Source organism: Acanthochromis polyacanthus, chromosome 21 (genome assembly GCF_021347895.1).
Source record: "Acanthochromis polyacanthus isolate Apoly-LR-REF ecotype Palm Island chromosome 21, KAUST_Apoly_ChrSc, whole genome shotgun sequence".
In the NCBI taxonomy this organism is placed as follows: Eukaryota; Metazoa; Chordata; class Actinopteri; family Pomacentridae; genus Acanthochromis; species Acanthochromis polyacanthus.
This window is the reverse complement of record NC_067133.1, coordinates 27,371,336-27,388,101: the sequence shown is the minus strand read 5'-3', so window position 1 is coordinate 27,388,101 and position 16,766 is coordinate 27,371,336. Positions and strand designations below refer to the sequence as shown.

The following is a 16,766-nucleotide window of genomic DNA, read 5'->3' as shown; positions in this document are numbered from 1 at the left end:
GACATCACAAATCTCTCCTCTCGTGACCTCTACGTCACCTTTCAGGCCAATGATGTCGACATCTCTGACAAACAATATGTAGAACTTCCTGAAGGCCCAGGCCTCCAGTCAGTCAGCAGACGCTTCACTGTCCCTCAGAGTCACCAGAGGAAAGACAAAAGTTTCACCTGCAAAGTGAATCAAGGTTTCATCAGAAGCTTTAAATCTGATTCCACAGGCAATATTTTTGGTGAGAGGACAAACTCTTCTGCCTCTGATGTTTCAAACTTTATGTGTCTGATTAAAATCAGGATAATGTTTCACTGATGCACTGATTCATCTCTCTTCAGTGGACCCATCAGTGGAACTTCTTCTGGCTCCCAGTGAAGATTCAGGACCTCAGACACTCTTGTGCTCTGGATGGGGCTTCAACCCTCAAATTAAATGGGTTTCTGAATCACTGCAAAGATCTCCATCATCACATGATATCAGCATGTCTGCAGATGGACGTGTGGCAGTAACCAGTCAACTCCAGATCCCTCAGACAGAGTGGAAATCAGGGAAGGTCTTCACTTGTGAAGTGTCTGACAGATCTCTGAACAAGAAAGTCCAAAAGGAAGTCAATTTCTGCTCAGGTAAATTTCCAACAAAACAGCAAAAAAAATAAACATCTTCTTTCAAAATGTTAAATTCACTTGTTCAACCACAAGGTACTTTGTTTGAATTTGAAGTCATATTAGTCAGTTTATGTCAATAAGGAGGCTACTTAAAATTGTGTTTCTGTCCACCTGGTGAATGTAAATCCTCCATGGTCCAGCTAATCAAAGAATGATTTCATTCCTTTGCTAGATTTTTCACTTTCCCCACACATTCAGTAACATCGTCTGTCGGACGTTTAGTTCTAGGTTTGGTCAGATGTGCCGTTACTCACCTGTATAATGAATGTGCATGCTGTACAGGCTACTCTATCAATAAGTGGACAAAAGCCGGTGTAGAAATCCAACGTAATACTTCTCCATGATGTTGTCATACACACGTGGACAAAATTGTTGGTACCCCTCAGTTAAAGAAGGAAAAACCCACAATTCTCACTGAAATCACTTGAAACTCACAAAAGTAAAAATAAATAAAAATTTATTGAAAATTAAATAATCAAAATCAGCCATCACTTTTGAATTGTTGATTAACATAATTATTTAAAAAAACAAACTAATGAAATAGGGCTGGACAAAAATGATGGTACCCATAACTTAATATTTTGTTGCACAACCTTTTGAGGCAATCACTGCAATTAAACGATTTCTGTATTTGTCAATGAGCGTTCTGCAGCTGTCAACAGGTATTTTGGCCCACTCCTCATGAGCAAACAGCTCCAGTTGTCTCAGGTTTGATGGGTGTCTTCTCCAAATGGCATGTTTCAGCTCCTTCCACATATGTTCAATGGGATTCAGATCTGGGCTCATAGAAGGCCACTTTAGAATAGTCCAACGCTTTTCTCTCAGCCATTCTTGGGTGTTTTTGGCTGTGTGTTTTGGATCGTTGTCCTGTTGGAAGACCCATGACCTGCGACTGAGACCAAGCTTTCTGACACTAGGCAGCACATTTCTCTCCAGAATGCCTTGATAGTCTTCAGATTTCATCGTACCTTGCACACTTTCAAGACACCCTGTACCAGATGCAGCAAAGCAGCCCCAAAACATTACTGAGCCTCCTCCATGTTTCACCGTAGGGACAGTGTTCTTTTCTTCGTATGCTTGGTTTTTGAGTCTATGAACATAGAGTTGATGTGCCTTACCAAAAAGCTCCAGTTTGGTCTCATCTGTCCAAAGGACATTCTCCCAGAAGCTTTGTGGCTTGTCAACATGCATTTTTGCAAATTCCAGTCTCGCTTTTTTATGAGTTTTTTTTCAGCAGTGGTGTCCTCCTTGGTCGTCTCCCATGAAGTCCACTTTGGCTCAAACAACGACGAATGGTGCGATCTGACACTGATGTACCTTGGCCTTGGAGTTCACCTTTAATTTCTTTGGAGGTTGCTCTGGGCTCTTTGGATACAATTCCAACGATCCGTCTCTTCAATTTGTCATCAATTTTCCTCTTGCGGCCACGTCCAGGGAGGTTGGCTACTGTCCCGTGGGTCTTGAACTTCTGAATAATATGAGCCACTGTTGTCACAGGAACTTCAAGCTGTTTAGAGATGGTCTTATAGCCTTTACCTTTAAGATGTTTGTCTATCATTTTTTTTCGGATGTCCTGGGACAATTCTCTCCTTCGCTTTCTGTTGTCCATGTTCAGTGTGGTACACACCTTTTCACCAAACAGCAGGGTGACTACTTGTCTCCCTTTAAATAGGCAGACTGACTGATTATGAGTTTGGAAACACCTGTGATGTCAATTAAATGACACACCTGAGTTAATCATGTCACTCTGGTCAAATAGTTTTCAATCTTTTATAGAGGTACCATCATTTTTGTCCAGGCCTGTTTCATTAGTTTGTTTTTTTAAATAATTATGTTAATCAACAATTCAAAAGTAATGGCTGTTTTTGATTATTTAATTTTCAATAAATTTTTATTTATTGTTACTTTTGTGAGTTTCAAGTGATTTCAGTGAGAATTGTGGTTTTTTCCCTCTTTAACTGAGGGGTACCAACAATTTTGTCCACATGTGTAAGTGACTCCTATAATAATCTGATTCAGGTTGAAGACACAAACTTTCAAATAATGCAGTTTTAAAGCACAGTGTCAGTGTGGTACTGTGACACAGAAGACAATACACTTTACATAAACAGAGTTTACTGATGTTTGGTCTCACTCCATTGTTCTCGTTTCTTGTATTTTCCACGGACAGCTCATTCAAGCTACCCTCCATCCATCCATGTGAAGACTCCCAGCTTCAAGACTGTAATGTCAACATCTGAAGTGACAGCCACATGTTTGGTTCACACTGTTTTTGATGCCAAGGTCACCTGGATGTTGGATGGAAGAGTCTCAAGGAATAACACTGTGAGCGAGGACAGAAACACAACTCATATCACCAGTAATGTGAGGGTTTCCTCCAATGACTGGAAGCAACTGAGGCGTGTGACCTGCAAAACAGAACATAAGTGCTTCTCAACCACTGAAAAGACAGTAAATGTTGCAGGTAGGGCAGCTATATGACTTGACGGTCACAAATCTTGTGTGCACAAAGGATACTAATGAATGAACTGTGTTGTGTTTTCTACTGTGATCATCTAGGACCTGAAGTTGCAACTCCATCTGTGGAGATCAGGAGATCTCTTCCAGATTTGTTGAAGGGAGACGGTGCTGTTCTCCAGTGTGACATCACAAATCTCTCCTCTCGTGACCTCTACGTCACCTTTCAGGCCAATGATGTCGACATCTCTGACAAACAATATGTAGAACTTCCTGAAGGCCCAGGCCTCCAGTCAGTCAGCAGACGCTTCACTGTCCCTCAGAGTCACCAGAGGAAAGACAAAAGTTTCACCTGCAAAGTGAATCAAGGCTTCATCAGAAGCTTTAAATCTGATTCCACAGGCAATATTTTTGGTGAGAGGACAAACTCTTCTGCCTCTGATGTTTCAAACTTTATGTGTCTGATTAAAATCAGGATAATGTTTCACTGATGCACTGATTCATCTCTCTTCAGTGGACCCATCAGTGGAACTTCTTCTGGCTCCCAGTGAAGATTCAGGACCTCAGACACTCTTGTGTTCCGCATTGGGCTTCAACCCTCAAATTAAATGGGTTTCTGAATCACTGCAAAGATCTCCATCATCACATGATATCAGCATGTCTGCAGATGGACGTGTGGCAGTAACCAGTCAACTCCAGATCCCTCAGACAGAGTGGAAATCAGGGAAGGTCTTCACTTGTGAAGTGTCTGACAGATCTCTGAACAAGAAAGTCCAAAAGGACATCAGCTTCTGTTCAGGTAAATTTCCAACAAAACAGCAGCAACAACAAAAGAAACATCTGCTTCCAAAAATATTAAATTCACTTGTTCAACCACAAGGTACTCAGTTTGAATATGAAGTCATATTAGTCAGTTTATGTCAACTGGGAGGCTACTTAAAATTGTGTTTCTGTCTACCTGGTGAATGTAAATCCTTCATGGTCCAGCTAATCAAAGAATGATTTCATTCCTTTGCTAGATTTTTCACTTTCCCCACACATTCAGTAACATCGTCTGTCAGACGTTTAGTTCTAGGTTTGGTCAGATGTGCCGTTACTCACCTGTATAATGAATATGCATGCTGTACAGGCTACTCTATCAATAAGTGGACAAAAGCCTGTGTAGAAATCCAACGTAATACTTCTCCATGATGTTGTCATAAGTGACTCCTATAATAATCTGATTCAGGTTGAAGACACAAACTTTCAAATCATGCCTTTACTTGATAGTCAGTTTAGTACGATAACATGAATAACAATACACTTTACATAAACAGAGTTTACTGATGTTTGGTCTCACTCCATTGTTCTCGTTTCTTGTATTTTCCACTGACAGCTCATTCAAGCTCCCCTCCATCCATCCATGTGGAGACTCCCAGCTTCAAGACTGTAATGTCAACATCTGAAGTGACAGCCACATGTTTGGTTCACACTGTTTTTGATGCCAAGGTCACCTGGATGTTGGATGGAAGAGTCTCAAGGAATAACACTGTGAGCGAGGACAGAAACACAACTCATATCACCAGTAATGTGAGGGTTTCCTCCAATGACTGGAAGCAACTGAGGCGTGTGACCTGCAAAGCAGAACATAAGTGTTTCTCAACCACTGAAAAGACAGTAAATGTTGCAGGTAGGGCAGCTATATGACTTGACAGTCACAAATCTTGTGTGCACAAAAGATATTATGTGTGAACTGTGTTGTGTTTTCTACTGTGATCATCCAGGGCCTGATGTTGCAACTCCATCTGTGGAGATCAGGAGATCTCTTCCAGATTTGTTGAAGGGAGACGGTGCTGTTCTCCAGTGTGACATCACAAATCTCTCCTCTCGTGACCTCTACGTCACCTTTCAGGCCAATGATGTCGACATCTCTGACAAACAATATGTAGAACTTCCTGAAGGCCCAGGCCTCCAGTCAGTCAGCAGACGCTTCACTGTCCCTCAGAGTCACCAGAGGAAAGACAAAAGTTTCACCTGCAAAGTGAATCAAGGCTTCATCAGAAGCTTTAAATCTGATTCCACAGGCAATATTTTTGGTGAGAGGACAAACTCTTCTGCCTCTGATGTTTCAAACTTTATGTGTCTGATTAAAATCAGGATAATGTTTCACTGATGCAATGATTCATTTCTCTTCAGTGGACCCATCAGTGGAACTTCTTCTGACTCCCAGTGAAGATTCAGGACCTCAGACACTCTTGTGCTCTGGATGGGGCTTCAACCCTCAAATTAAATGGGTTTCTGAATCACCGCCAAGATCTCCATCAACTCATGATATCAGCATGTCTGCAGATGGACGTGTGGCAGTAACCAGTCAACTCCAGATCCCTCAGACAGAGTGGAAATCAGGGAAGGTCTTCACTTGTGAAGTGTCTGACAGATCTCTGAACAAAAAAGTCCAAAAGGAAGTCAATTTCTGCTCAGGTAAATTTCCAACAAAACAGCAAAAAAAAAAATAAACATCTTCTTTCAAAATGTTAAATTCACTTGTTCAACCACAAGGTACTTTGTTTGAATTTGAAGTCATATTAGTCAGTTTATGTCAACAAGGAGGCTACTTAAAATTGTGTTTCTGTCCACCTGGTGAATGTAAATCCTTTATTCATGGTATATCTAATCAAAGAATGATTTCATTCCTTTGCTCGATATTTCACTTTCCCCACACATTCAGTAACATCGTCTCTCTGACGTTTAGTTCTAGGTTTGGTCAGATGTGCCGTTACTCACCTGTATAATGAATGTGCATGCTGTACAGGCTACTCTATCAATAAGTGGACAAAATCATTTGTAGATACCCAAAGTAATATTTCTCCATCATGTTGTTTTCATCAGTGACTCCTATAATAATCTGATTCAGGTTGAAGACACAAACTTTCAAATAATGCAGTTTTAAAGCACAGTGTCAGTGTGGTACTGTGACACAGAAGACAATACACTTTACATAAACAGAGTTTACTGATGGTTTGGTCTCACTTCATTTTTCTCGTTTCTTGTATTTTCCACTGACAGCTCATTCAAGCTCCCCTCCATCCATCCATGTGGAGACTCCCCACTTCAAGACTGTAATGTCAACATCTGAAGTGACAGCCACATGTTTGGTTCACACTGTTTTTGATGCCAAGGTCACCTGGATGTTGGATGGAAGAGTCTCAAGGAATAACACTGTGAGCGAGGACAGAAACACAACTCATATCACCAGTAATGTGAGGGTTTCCTCCAATGACTGGAAGCAACTGAGGCGTGTGACCTGCAAAGCAGAACATAAGTGTTTCTCAACCACTGAAAAGACAGTAAATGTTGCAGGTAGGGCAGCTATATGACTTGACAGTCACAAATCTTGTGTGCACAAAAGATATTATGTGTGAACTGTGTTGTGTTTTCTACTGTGATCATCCAGGGCCTGAAGTTGCAACTCCATCTGTGGAGATCAGGAGATCTCTTCCAGATTTGTTGAAGGGAGACGGTGCTGTTCTCCAGTGTGACATCACAAATCTCTCCTCTCGTGACCTCTACGTCACCTTTCAGGCCAATGATGTCGACATCTCTGACAAACAATATGTAGAACTTCCTGAAGGCCCAGGCCTCCAGTCAGTCAGCAGACGCTTCACTGTCCCTCAGAGTCACCAGAGGAAAGACAAAAGTTTCACTTGCAAAGTGAATCAAGGCTTCATCAGAAGCTTTAAATCTGATTCCACAGGCAATATTTTTGGTGAGAGGACAAACTCTTCTGCCTCTGATGTTTCACACTTTATGTGTCTGATTAAAATCAGGATAATGTTTCACTGATGCACTGATTCATTTCTCTTCAGTGGACCCATCAGTGGAACTTCTTCTGGCTCCCAGTGAAGATTCAGGACCTCAGACACTCTTGTGCTCTGGATGGGGCTTCAACCCTCAAATTAAATGGGTTTCTGAATCACCGCCAAGATCTCCATCAACTCATGATATCAGCATGTCTGCAGATGGACGTGTGGCAGTAACCAGTCAACTCCAGATCCCTCAGACAGAGTGGAAATCAGGGAAGGTCTTCAGTTGTGAAGTGTCTGACAGATCTATGAACAAGAAAGTCCAAAAGGACATCAATTTTTGCTCAGGTAAAAGAACAACGCAATCCATCATGAAATGTCAAGAAGCGTGGATTAACTGTATTAAATAAGTATTTTTTGTTCTTTTACTGTTGTGTTTTTTCCTCAGTAACACCAACATCCTCTGAGATAGTTGGCGTCTATGTTCAGGGACCAACACTACAGCAGCTTCTAAACAAGGCACAGGTGACTGTTACCTGTCTCCTGGTCGGCCCTCGTCTTAAAGATTTCTCTGTCACCTGGAAAGTAGGTGGTAATAAAAACTCAACCCATAATGTCCATACGGAGTCACCGGTGAGTCACAGCAACGGGACAGAGACTTTAAAGAGCTTCCTCAACGTGTCAGCAGAGGACTGGCATGCATATAAACAAGTTTCTTGCGAAGGAAAGCATCAATGTGCCAAACAGGGCTATGAAGACCATATCAGCAAAAGCAGAGGTAATGTTCAAAAATAAAAGTTGTCCATTCAGAAACTCACTCTTTCAAAAATATTATTCTTCATAATGGCTGTTTGACAAAATGGTAGGATAATATGAACTTTTTTTTCATGTTTTCTTCTCTGTCTGTTCTTCCAGACGTGTTTCCGCCAACGGTGAAAATAGTGCAACCAACTGCATCTGAGCTGTCCATGTCTGACGTCCTCACACTGGTTTGCCTGGTTTCTGGATTTTCCCCATCTAACATCCTAGTGTATTGGGTGGAGGATGGTCAGACACTCCCGTCGTCTCGTTACATCAACAGTCCCGCCTGGAAACGCAAACAGAGCAACTCTTATTCAATGAGCAGCCGACTGAATGTACCCAGGAGTGTGGACAAAAGGTCGACATATTCTTGTGTTGTCAGACATGAGTCATCTGAATCAGCGTTTGAAAGCACTCTGGATGATGTGTTTGGTGAGTTGATTTTTCTTTTTTTCTTCTCAAATTAATAAAATTCACCAAAAAATTAACTTGTATGACTTTTTCTGCAGCCTCAGCGGCCTACAGCGAACCTTCAGCCTTTTTGCTCGAGGGCTCCAATGAACTCATGTGCCTGGTCTCTGGCTTCAGCCCAGCATCCATTAACATCACCTGGTTGCGTGATAATAACACAAAGCTGTGGAACTACAATACCAGCGAGCCCCACAGAGGCCCAGATGGAAAGTTCAGTGTCCAGAGCCACCTACGTCTGTCCCAAGTCGATTCCTTACCTGGAGTGGTCCTCACCTGCAGGGTGACACATGTAAACACCACCCTGTCCCTGAATATATCCAAACCAGGTACCACAGCATCCACATTCTCTTGCACATTAAAGATTTCACATGAAATGTTAACATATTTTGCGCAAAAAGTCAATTTAGTTACTGCATCATTTTTAAAAATTCAAATCTTTACAATTACTCTCTCGGTGTACCAAAGTCAGTGTAATAAATGATGAATTTTACTTCTTTCACAGACACATTGGAACACTGTGATTTCTTAGATGATGCCCTGCGTGGTGATATATACGACGGTACCGATGTGGAAAGCTGGTATATGGCTTTTATTTTCAGCCTTTTATTCCTCCTCTCCATCATCTATGGTGTCATAGTGACCTTATTTAAGGTAAGATACAGCACTAGTCATTCTGCAATTTTAACATAATCTTCCTGTCCAGTTTATCATGTCACTCGTTTGGTTTTATTATATATCTACAGCTTAATATTAAGAATATTCTAAAATAATATAATCATTTGGGATTACATTAATATAATCATATTTTTATGTTTTTACTAGACACAAAACTGTCAACTAATGCTGACACATTCTCTTTTTCCCCTTTTAGACAAAATGATGACGACCACAGGAAAGATCTCATTTTACGACCCAAATATCGACTTTTAATTATTTTTTTAAAGCATAATGACTTGTATTATGATGTTTTATGTTATAGGTTTATAATATCCTTTTTTTGGGGGGGTTAAGTTCTGCATTTACTGTGTATGTAAGAGAAAATGCAACAAAAATAAATAAAAAATGAATAAATATAAGAATTAAAATTGTAATTTTGCGTAATGACTATTTTGTGTCACTACACTGATTGTTGTTGCAAAAACATACATAAAAATTGAAATAAGGCAAACAAAACAAAGGTTGTCAGAATTTGCCTCATTGATTATGATTTGTTTGAAGATGATATAATGTATGGATTCTTCCTGAATATACTCAACACTCTAGCATTACTCTGATTGTCCTTTAGAGTGAGATAAAGCTCCGTGTGCAGCGGCTGTAGCGCCACCTCCATGTGAAATACTACCTATTCAGTCATTTAAAGATCTTATTGTTGAAGAAACAAACAGGATTAACAACGGTAAATCCAAAAATATGTAGCCTTCAAACACCATAGTGACCGGAAGCCCCCCATCCAAAGGCCAAACACACGGTCTAACTATGACAGCTACATCACTCCAAAGACTGTCCTTGGAAAAGGTTATTTGAGGAAACATCTTGCTACGACTCATGTTGTTTCATTGTAACAACACCCTCTCGTGGTTGCAGTAATTACCTCCACCAGGAGGTTATGTAATCACCGGCGTTTGTTTGTCTGTCTGTTTGTTTGTTTGCTTGTCTGTTAACAGCATAACTCAAAAAGTCATGGATGAATTTTCACCAAATTTTTACAGGATGTCCGGAAGAGCAAAAGTAACAATCGATTAGATTTTGGAGGTGATCCGGATCACCGTCTGGATCCAGGATTTTTTGGAAGGTCTCTGTACAATTGAGAGATGGCTGCCGGATCACCTCTAAAATCTAATCGATTGTTACTTTTGCTCTTCCAGACATCCTGTAAAAAATTTGGTGAAAATCCGTCCATGACTTTTTGAGTTATGCTGTTAACAGACAAACAAACAAACAGACAGACAAACAGATGGCATGGTGGAGGTCTGCGCTCTCCGAGTGCTTCTCTAGTTAAACAATGGTCTCACCCAGCTCACATTCCCTATTCTTGGGTGAACAATGCAACGCTTGGTGAATTCTGCTTCACAATGCTAGGAAGAGCCGACATCGAAGGATCAAAAAGTGACGTCGCTATGAACGCTTGGCTGCCACAAGCCAGTTATGCTCGGAAACCTAACAGTCATAAAAGCTTCCAAATTTCCTATAGATCCTACTGGAATCATGATTTGCAGACTTTATGGGATACCGTAAGAATAGCAGAGAAATGTTTTCTGAGATGTAAGAACAAAGTGTTGAGGGAAAGGTTGAAGATGGAATTTAAGGAAAAGCAAACGAAATTTGATAGAAGATTTCACACAGTGAAACGCAGTTTTAAGAGAGGTCTTTCTTTGCATATTGATCACTTACAAACTCATGACAGGCAAAGGTTCTGGAATGAAATTAACAAATTGGGAAACATAACGGTTCCAAAACTTTAAGCTCGTTTTAACCTAAACCCTGAAACAGCTCTTAACCAAATATGGTCAATTCCTGGATAGTATAGGGACCAAAAAAATCTACATATTTCATACTGCGAGTCGACTGATGTTCTGATGAGTGTGTATACGCCACGATCACATCAGTACTGAGAAATATCAGCTCTGATATCAAGCAGATGTGCAGAGGATAAAAGTGAAAAGACTCAGGCACAAAACACATGCATTGCTTCAGCATATGACCTCAAAGATATGACAAATAAGATCTCAGGAACATTTTGGCCTACAGATTCCTTTCTGGTAAATAAAAAAACACGTCTATCATAAATACTTACATACAAAAACATGAAGAATCTGAGTATAGAATCAACGATTTTCTGCCCTTTATGGTGTGATTTTTTACATCGGGGTCATTTTTGAGAGCTTTGGAATCCCTGATTATATATTCATTATAAAAGTAGTTTTAGATCAGATATTGGTGTGTTGCCTCAGAGCTGTATGGACACAAAAGAACCAATATCTTCTATAGAATATATGGTAAATGGAACACGTAGAAAACATACAGTATATGCTTTAAAAACATACACAACAAACAAACAAACTACAACTATCACTATAACTATAAAATTGAATTTTCAGGTATCAGAAGGTGCTTTTCAACTTTCTTTGTTGAATTTCTGCTTCAACTTTAAACAAAATTTACTTCACTAAGCCAGCCCTCTGGACTTCCACAAAGCTGTGTTCCTATTGGCTGTTCAGGTGGCTGCTTGGTGTAATCAGGAACACCTGAGCAGCTCAGTGTCTTCCTGCTTTATGGCTGCAGTCAAACAGTTCCTCTGCTTCTGAACCGGCTTTGGTTCGTTGCTTTAGTTTGTTCTTTCGGTGCTGTCTTGCAGCTTCCAGCAGTAAAATCCTCTTTAATGTGTTTCTTGGTGTGTTTTAGGGCTTTGTACTGGATAGTTGTCTTGGTAAATGTGGTTCTTTAGCCACAGTTAGCACATGGTGCTAATGTGTGCAGTGATTAGTGGGTTTGGTGCAGCTGAGTTGTGTCTTTATCTTGGCTGTACTGAGTCTTTAGCAGGGGTCCCCAAACTTTTTCCTGTGAGGGCCACATAACTTTTCCCTTCTCTGGTGGGGGGCCGGGGTCAGTTTGTAACAGAAAAAGCGTGACGATTGCAGGGGTGCCTAAACGTAAACATTGTTCTCCAGAAAGCCACGCATAACCAAATATTAATAACCCTTTCTAGGTTCTTCACAGGAAAAAAAGGTCAGGAAATATATAATAACACTATTTATGAAATAAATAATAACCAAATTACCCTCTCTGTGTTCTTCACAGAAAAAAGGTCCGTGGAACATTAATTTTCTGTTGTGCCGTGCACAATCTTACCAGATAAAAGTTCAGCTTAGTTTTGAGAGCAGAATCTCTGACTTAAATGACTCATGTGAGCAGTGTCTCTAAGGTCTTGTGTTCCTTCCTTTTAATCCCAGGGTTTTCCCTACATTCATTCTCCAGCGACAGCCCACTGCTACTAAAATTCCAGTGCTGCTCCTTTGATTTTTTTTTTTAATCATCGCAAATACTCCACCACCGCATGTCTCCACCGTCACAGCAGTCTTGCATCGTGTTGGGTACTCGCGAGTATCGGGTACTCTCAGTATCTACTCTTTGTGTGTGTGTGTGTGTGTGTGTGTGTGTGTGTGTGTGTGTGTGTGTGTGTGTGTGTGTGTGGTCAGGTGCTGGCTATACTTGTGGGGACCAAATGTCCCCACAACTGTAGGAAAACCGAAAACAATGTCACTTGTGGGGACCTCATTTCGGTCCCCACAAGTTTTAACAGTGTTTTCTTGGCCATGTTGTTGTTACTGAAAAAAGTGAAAGGGCAAAAACGTTTCTTTAGGGTTAGCCATTGTAAGGTAAGGGTAAGGGTTAGGGGTTAGATATGAATGGGAGTCAATGGTAGGTCCCCACAATGATAGAAAGACATAGAATGTGTGTGTGTGTGTGTGTGTGTGTGTGTGTGTGTGTGTGTGTGTGTGTGTGTGTGTGTGTGTGTGTGTGTGTGTTCTTGTACTTGCTACATTGTGAGAACCATTTTCTGCATTTAACTATCAAAGTGAGGACATTTTTACAAAGTGAGGACATTTTGGCCGGTCCTCACTTTGAAACAGCCATGTTTGAGGGTGAAGACTTGTTTTTAGAGAACAGGTATGAATTGAGGTTTGGTTAGGGTTAGGGTAAGGATTAGGGTTAGGCGATCAGTTGTGATGGTTAAGGTTAGGGTAAGGCTCTAGGAAATGCATTACGCCTATGGATGTCCTCACTAAGATAGAAGTACAAACATGTGTGTGTGTGTGTGTGTGTGTGTGTGTGTGTGTGTGTGTGTGTGTGTGTGTGTGTGTGTGTGTGTGTGTGTGTGTGTGTGTGTGTGTGTGTGTGTGTCTGTCTGAGCCACAATCTTATGTTCTACTGTCACCTACAGGGCCTTTTGATATTGTATTGCTGTATGTTTTTGTACAGCCTCTCAGAAGACTTTAACCACTGTGTGTATCTTGCACAGTAATAAACTGCAGAGTCCTCTGGCTGTAAGTTGGACAGTCTCAGATACACCATGCTGTTGCTGTTATCTCTGCTGATTTCTATCCGTCCTTGAACACTGCTGGAATAAGCAGTTCCACTTGCATCGTGCCAGATAGCCCCCAACCATTCTGGTCTTTTTCCTGCAGGTTGTCTGATCCAGTGCATCTGATGTGAGCTAAATGTAAATCCTGATCCTCTGCAGGACAGACTGAGAGTCTCTCCAGGACGTTTCACCACTGAACTGGAAGGAATAGACTCCATCCTCTGACCTGTACAACCTGATGAGATGAAAGCAGAGAGGAAGCACACAAGAAAGTCACACAGTTATCACACAAGTTTTCTGGAATCACTGATGGCTTGATGTTTTCTCATGTCAAGTTATCAGGAGAACTCACAGGACAGAGAGAGAGCAACCAGCAGCAGAGTGAGTGTGTTGATCATCTTGAGTGTGGAGATGTGACCTCTGATGCTCCACACAAAGAACAAGATCAATCAGCAGGACAGAAGTACACTGGACAGACTGGAGATTTGCATCAGGACATCATGAGGGAGGAGCTCGTGGAGTGTTACGCTTTATTTCAGTCAAAACAGTTATTTTCCATTCATTTTCATGTGACTAATTATTCATACGGAAGACAAAATCAACAGCTTCATGCTTGATTATTTCTTCAGATAATGTGGTCTGCATCAGATTTGTTTGTAGACACAAAAACAAAATTCATGTGGATGGTTCCGGGTGTACTAAAGTTTGCTGATTATCTGAGTGCAATCTGTTGTTTTGCAGAAGATATCTACCGTTGGCCCTCAGGAAATTCTACATGTGCTGAAATATTTTTTGTGATAAAAATTTTTGTGCCATCACAATATTTGTCACATCATCAGGACTGTAAACCAAGTGTTAGACATGTTAGAAAACACTTCAATGGTAATAAACAAAAGAGCAACAAGGTTTAAAACTATCAAACAGCATACTTCTTCTGGAAGTGATTCTATTTTTGAAATGTATGTTAACAAAAGCAACATTTTAAACATTGTTGTTTGGGATTTTCAGCAACTTTTTTTTCTTTTCTGAAAAATGTAAAAGCTTTGAAAACTTTCTGAATGGCATTCATGAATTAACAGGTGGAGTTTCACCACAATAATACAGACAACTGTGTTATCTTCACTGTTTATTGTCTGTCTTCTGTCATCAGACTCAAAATACTCAAAGTATTTTAGGTGACCATGTAGGCGTCGACTAAGCTCAGTATATTCGTTGTAAAAACTTTACATCAGACATTTATCACATTCAATAATAAAGAGGAGGCTGACAGGGAAGAAGCATAATGTGTCCAGAGGTGATGAATAGAGGAAGTAGTTTTTGTATGAGTCTTCTATTTCTGTCTCTCATTGTGCCTCCTCGTGCACAGTAATACACTGCTGTGTCCTCAGTCCTCAGACTGTTCATCTGTAGATAGACTTTACTGCTGGAATCATCTCTGGAGATGGTGAATCTACCCTGGACTGACTGGGAGTAAGACTTAGAAGAACTGCCTGTGTGCACAAAAGCGATCCACTCCAGTCCTTTTCCAGGAGCCTGTCTGACCCAAACCATCCAGTAGCTGCTGAATGTGAATCCAGATCCTGTACAGGTCAGTCTATGGGATTCTCCAGGACTTTTAACCACTGATCCAGATTCAGTCAGAGTCTGACCATCAACACCTGCCAAGCCAAAAAAGAAAACAGTCACTTGTTGTCAGTTGGTCATTTCTCAAAAACAGATTCAACTCAGGATCTGCAGATATTTTCTCACCTGTCCAGCAGAGTGATAGAAGCAGCACAACTGTCCTGTAGTCCATCATGTCAAACTGTGTGTCCTCTGTTGTCTGTCATCCTCTCCAGGATCTGATAAGTAGAGGTGGAAGACTTTCATGTTTTGCATTGACTCCTCCTGACAAACAGGAAAGACCTACACTGGACTTGGCCAACCTTGTGTGTTGAACTATGAAGGACGTCTTGGTTTGATTCATGCAACATAAAATACATTTTGTGCTCTGAAATGTAGTTAATTGAGGGCAACCTTTTCATTGTTTTATGATTAAAACTGTCATGGATACAGTTATTTACAAGAAAAGCCTCAAACACTACAAACAAGAAGGAAAAGCAGCATACAACTGAAAAATAAGACACAGTACATTGTGTGTGTGTGTGTGTGTGTGTGTGTGTGTGTGTGTGTGTGTGTGTGTGTGTGTGTGTGTGTGTGTGTGTGTGTGTGTGTGTGTGTGTGTGTGTGTGTGTGTGTGTGATGTTGCAACTAAATTTGAATTGTTGGATCACAGTGTTAGTTCAAAAACAAACAGAACAAATTCTGAACAACTAAACCCATTTACAACCTTTCATATTTGACAAAACAAATTATAATTTCAGGTGACTTCATGTATTATTTTGCTAATCCAAACCCAGCCAAAGGGGTGATTATTTTTACTGAACAAACTCAAATTAATAGATTGTGCAGTTTTTCAAAATAACAACAATATAAATACTTTTTACATAACTTCTAATATACAGTGACTTAAATTTATTTGCATGTAACTTTGTAAAAACAACATCTGACAAGCAGCAACATGATTTCAAAAGACATTAAAGCAAATCAACTACCAGCAAAACATTCCAGCAATCTGTGTCCTGCTGTTTCCTCGACTTAAACGGCATCAGATTTATTATAAACAGTCCTGACATTTAGGAGCAGCCTCAGATTCACCAACAAATAAACTGTGAGTAAATAAAACTCACAGCAACAACAACAACAGCTGAATTTAATATTTCCTGCTGGGTTTCAACAGCTAGAGTCTCTGTTCATGTTGTGTCAGGTGTTCTCTTGTTCATATTTTAATAAATAATGATTTTATGTAGGAGACACTAACTTTAAAGATTCATTCCTTGTTGGAAGACAAACAGTCAGTGTCATTTAAATTAATTTCATCAGCGAAAGTTTAAAGTTTAATTGTGTATAATTGTCTGAAACAGTTTCCACACTGGAAATAGTAACAATTAAGTGAGTATTATCAGATATTAGATGTCTTTTGTGGGCCAATTCGTGTATTTTATTAACAAATGTCGGCATTTTCATCATTTACACAAAATCTAATTAGGATCTCATGAATTTAATTGAGGTAAAGTTTAAGAAACAGTCAGAGAGAGAGCAACCAGCAGCAGAATGAGTGTGTTGATCATCCTGAGTGTGGAGATGTGACCTCTGATGCTCCACACAAAGAACAAGATCAGTCAGCAGGACAGAAGTACACTGGACAGACTGGAGATTTGCATCAGGACATCATGAGGGAGGAGCAGCAAATATACTGACAGTCTGTTCTAGTTTCATTTAATCAACCTTTGATTCTGTGTTTACACTGTGATGTGGCAGATCACTGATCCATGCTTTACATGCACAAATAGAACATTTTAGCATTTTTGTGAGGCATTTGCATAACATGAGATGTAAGAAGGGGGGGGAGAGAGAGAGAGAGAGAGAGAGAGAGAGAGAGAGAGAGAGAGCCTATCTCAGGGGACACCCTGGACA

General features: G+C 40.4%; 1 protein-coding gene across 1 annotated transcript; it reads left to right on the top strand.

Annotated features, from left to right (window-relative positions):
• The first annotated feature begins 3,175 nt into the window (after window positions 1-3,175).
• On the top strand, window positions 3,176-9,219 carry LOC127531689 (uncharacterized). Its single transcript, XM_051941521.1, has 10 exons — window positions 3,176-3,527; window positions 3,628-3,912; window positions 4,489-4,782; window positions 4,877-5,188; window positions 6,959-7,243; window positions 7,344-7,673; window positions 7,811-8,128; window positions 8,206-8,493; window positions 8,670-8,818; window positions 9,039-9,219. Exons 1-10 carry the CDS (start codon window positions 3,176-3,178, stop codon window positions 9,045-9,047), a joined length of 2,622 nt encoding a protein of 873 aa, XP_051797481.1. The 3' UTR covers window positions 9,048-9,219.
• Window positions 9,220-16,766: the final 7,547 nt, after the last annotated feature.

Bases quoted from the DNA above. Each gene is read 5' to 3' on its own strand.
- LOC127531689 (XM_051941521.1), top strand. From the start codon at position 3,176: ATGAATGAACTGTGTTGTGTTTTCTACTGTGATCATCTAGGACCTGAA. The intron at 5,189-6,958 runs GTGAGAGGACAA...ATTTCTCTTCAG, and splicing joins TTCCACAGGCAATATTTTTG to TGGACCCATCAGTGGAACTT. The intron at 8,129-8,205 runs GTGAGTTGATTT...CTTTTTCTGCAG, and splicing joins CACTCTGGATGATGTGTTTG to CCTCAGCGGCCTACAGCGAA.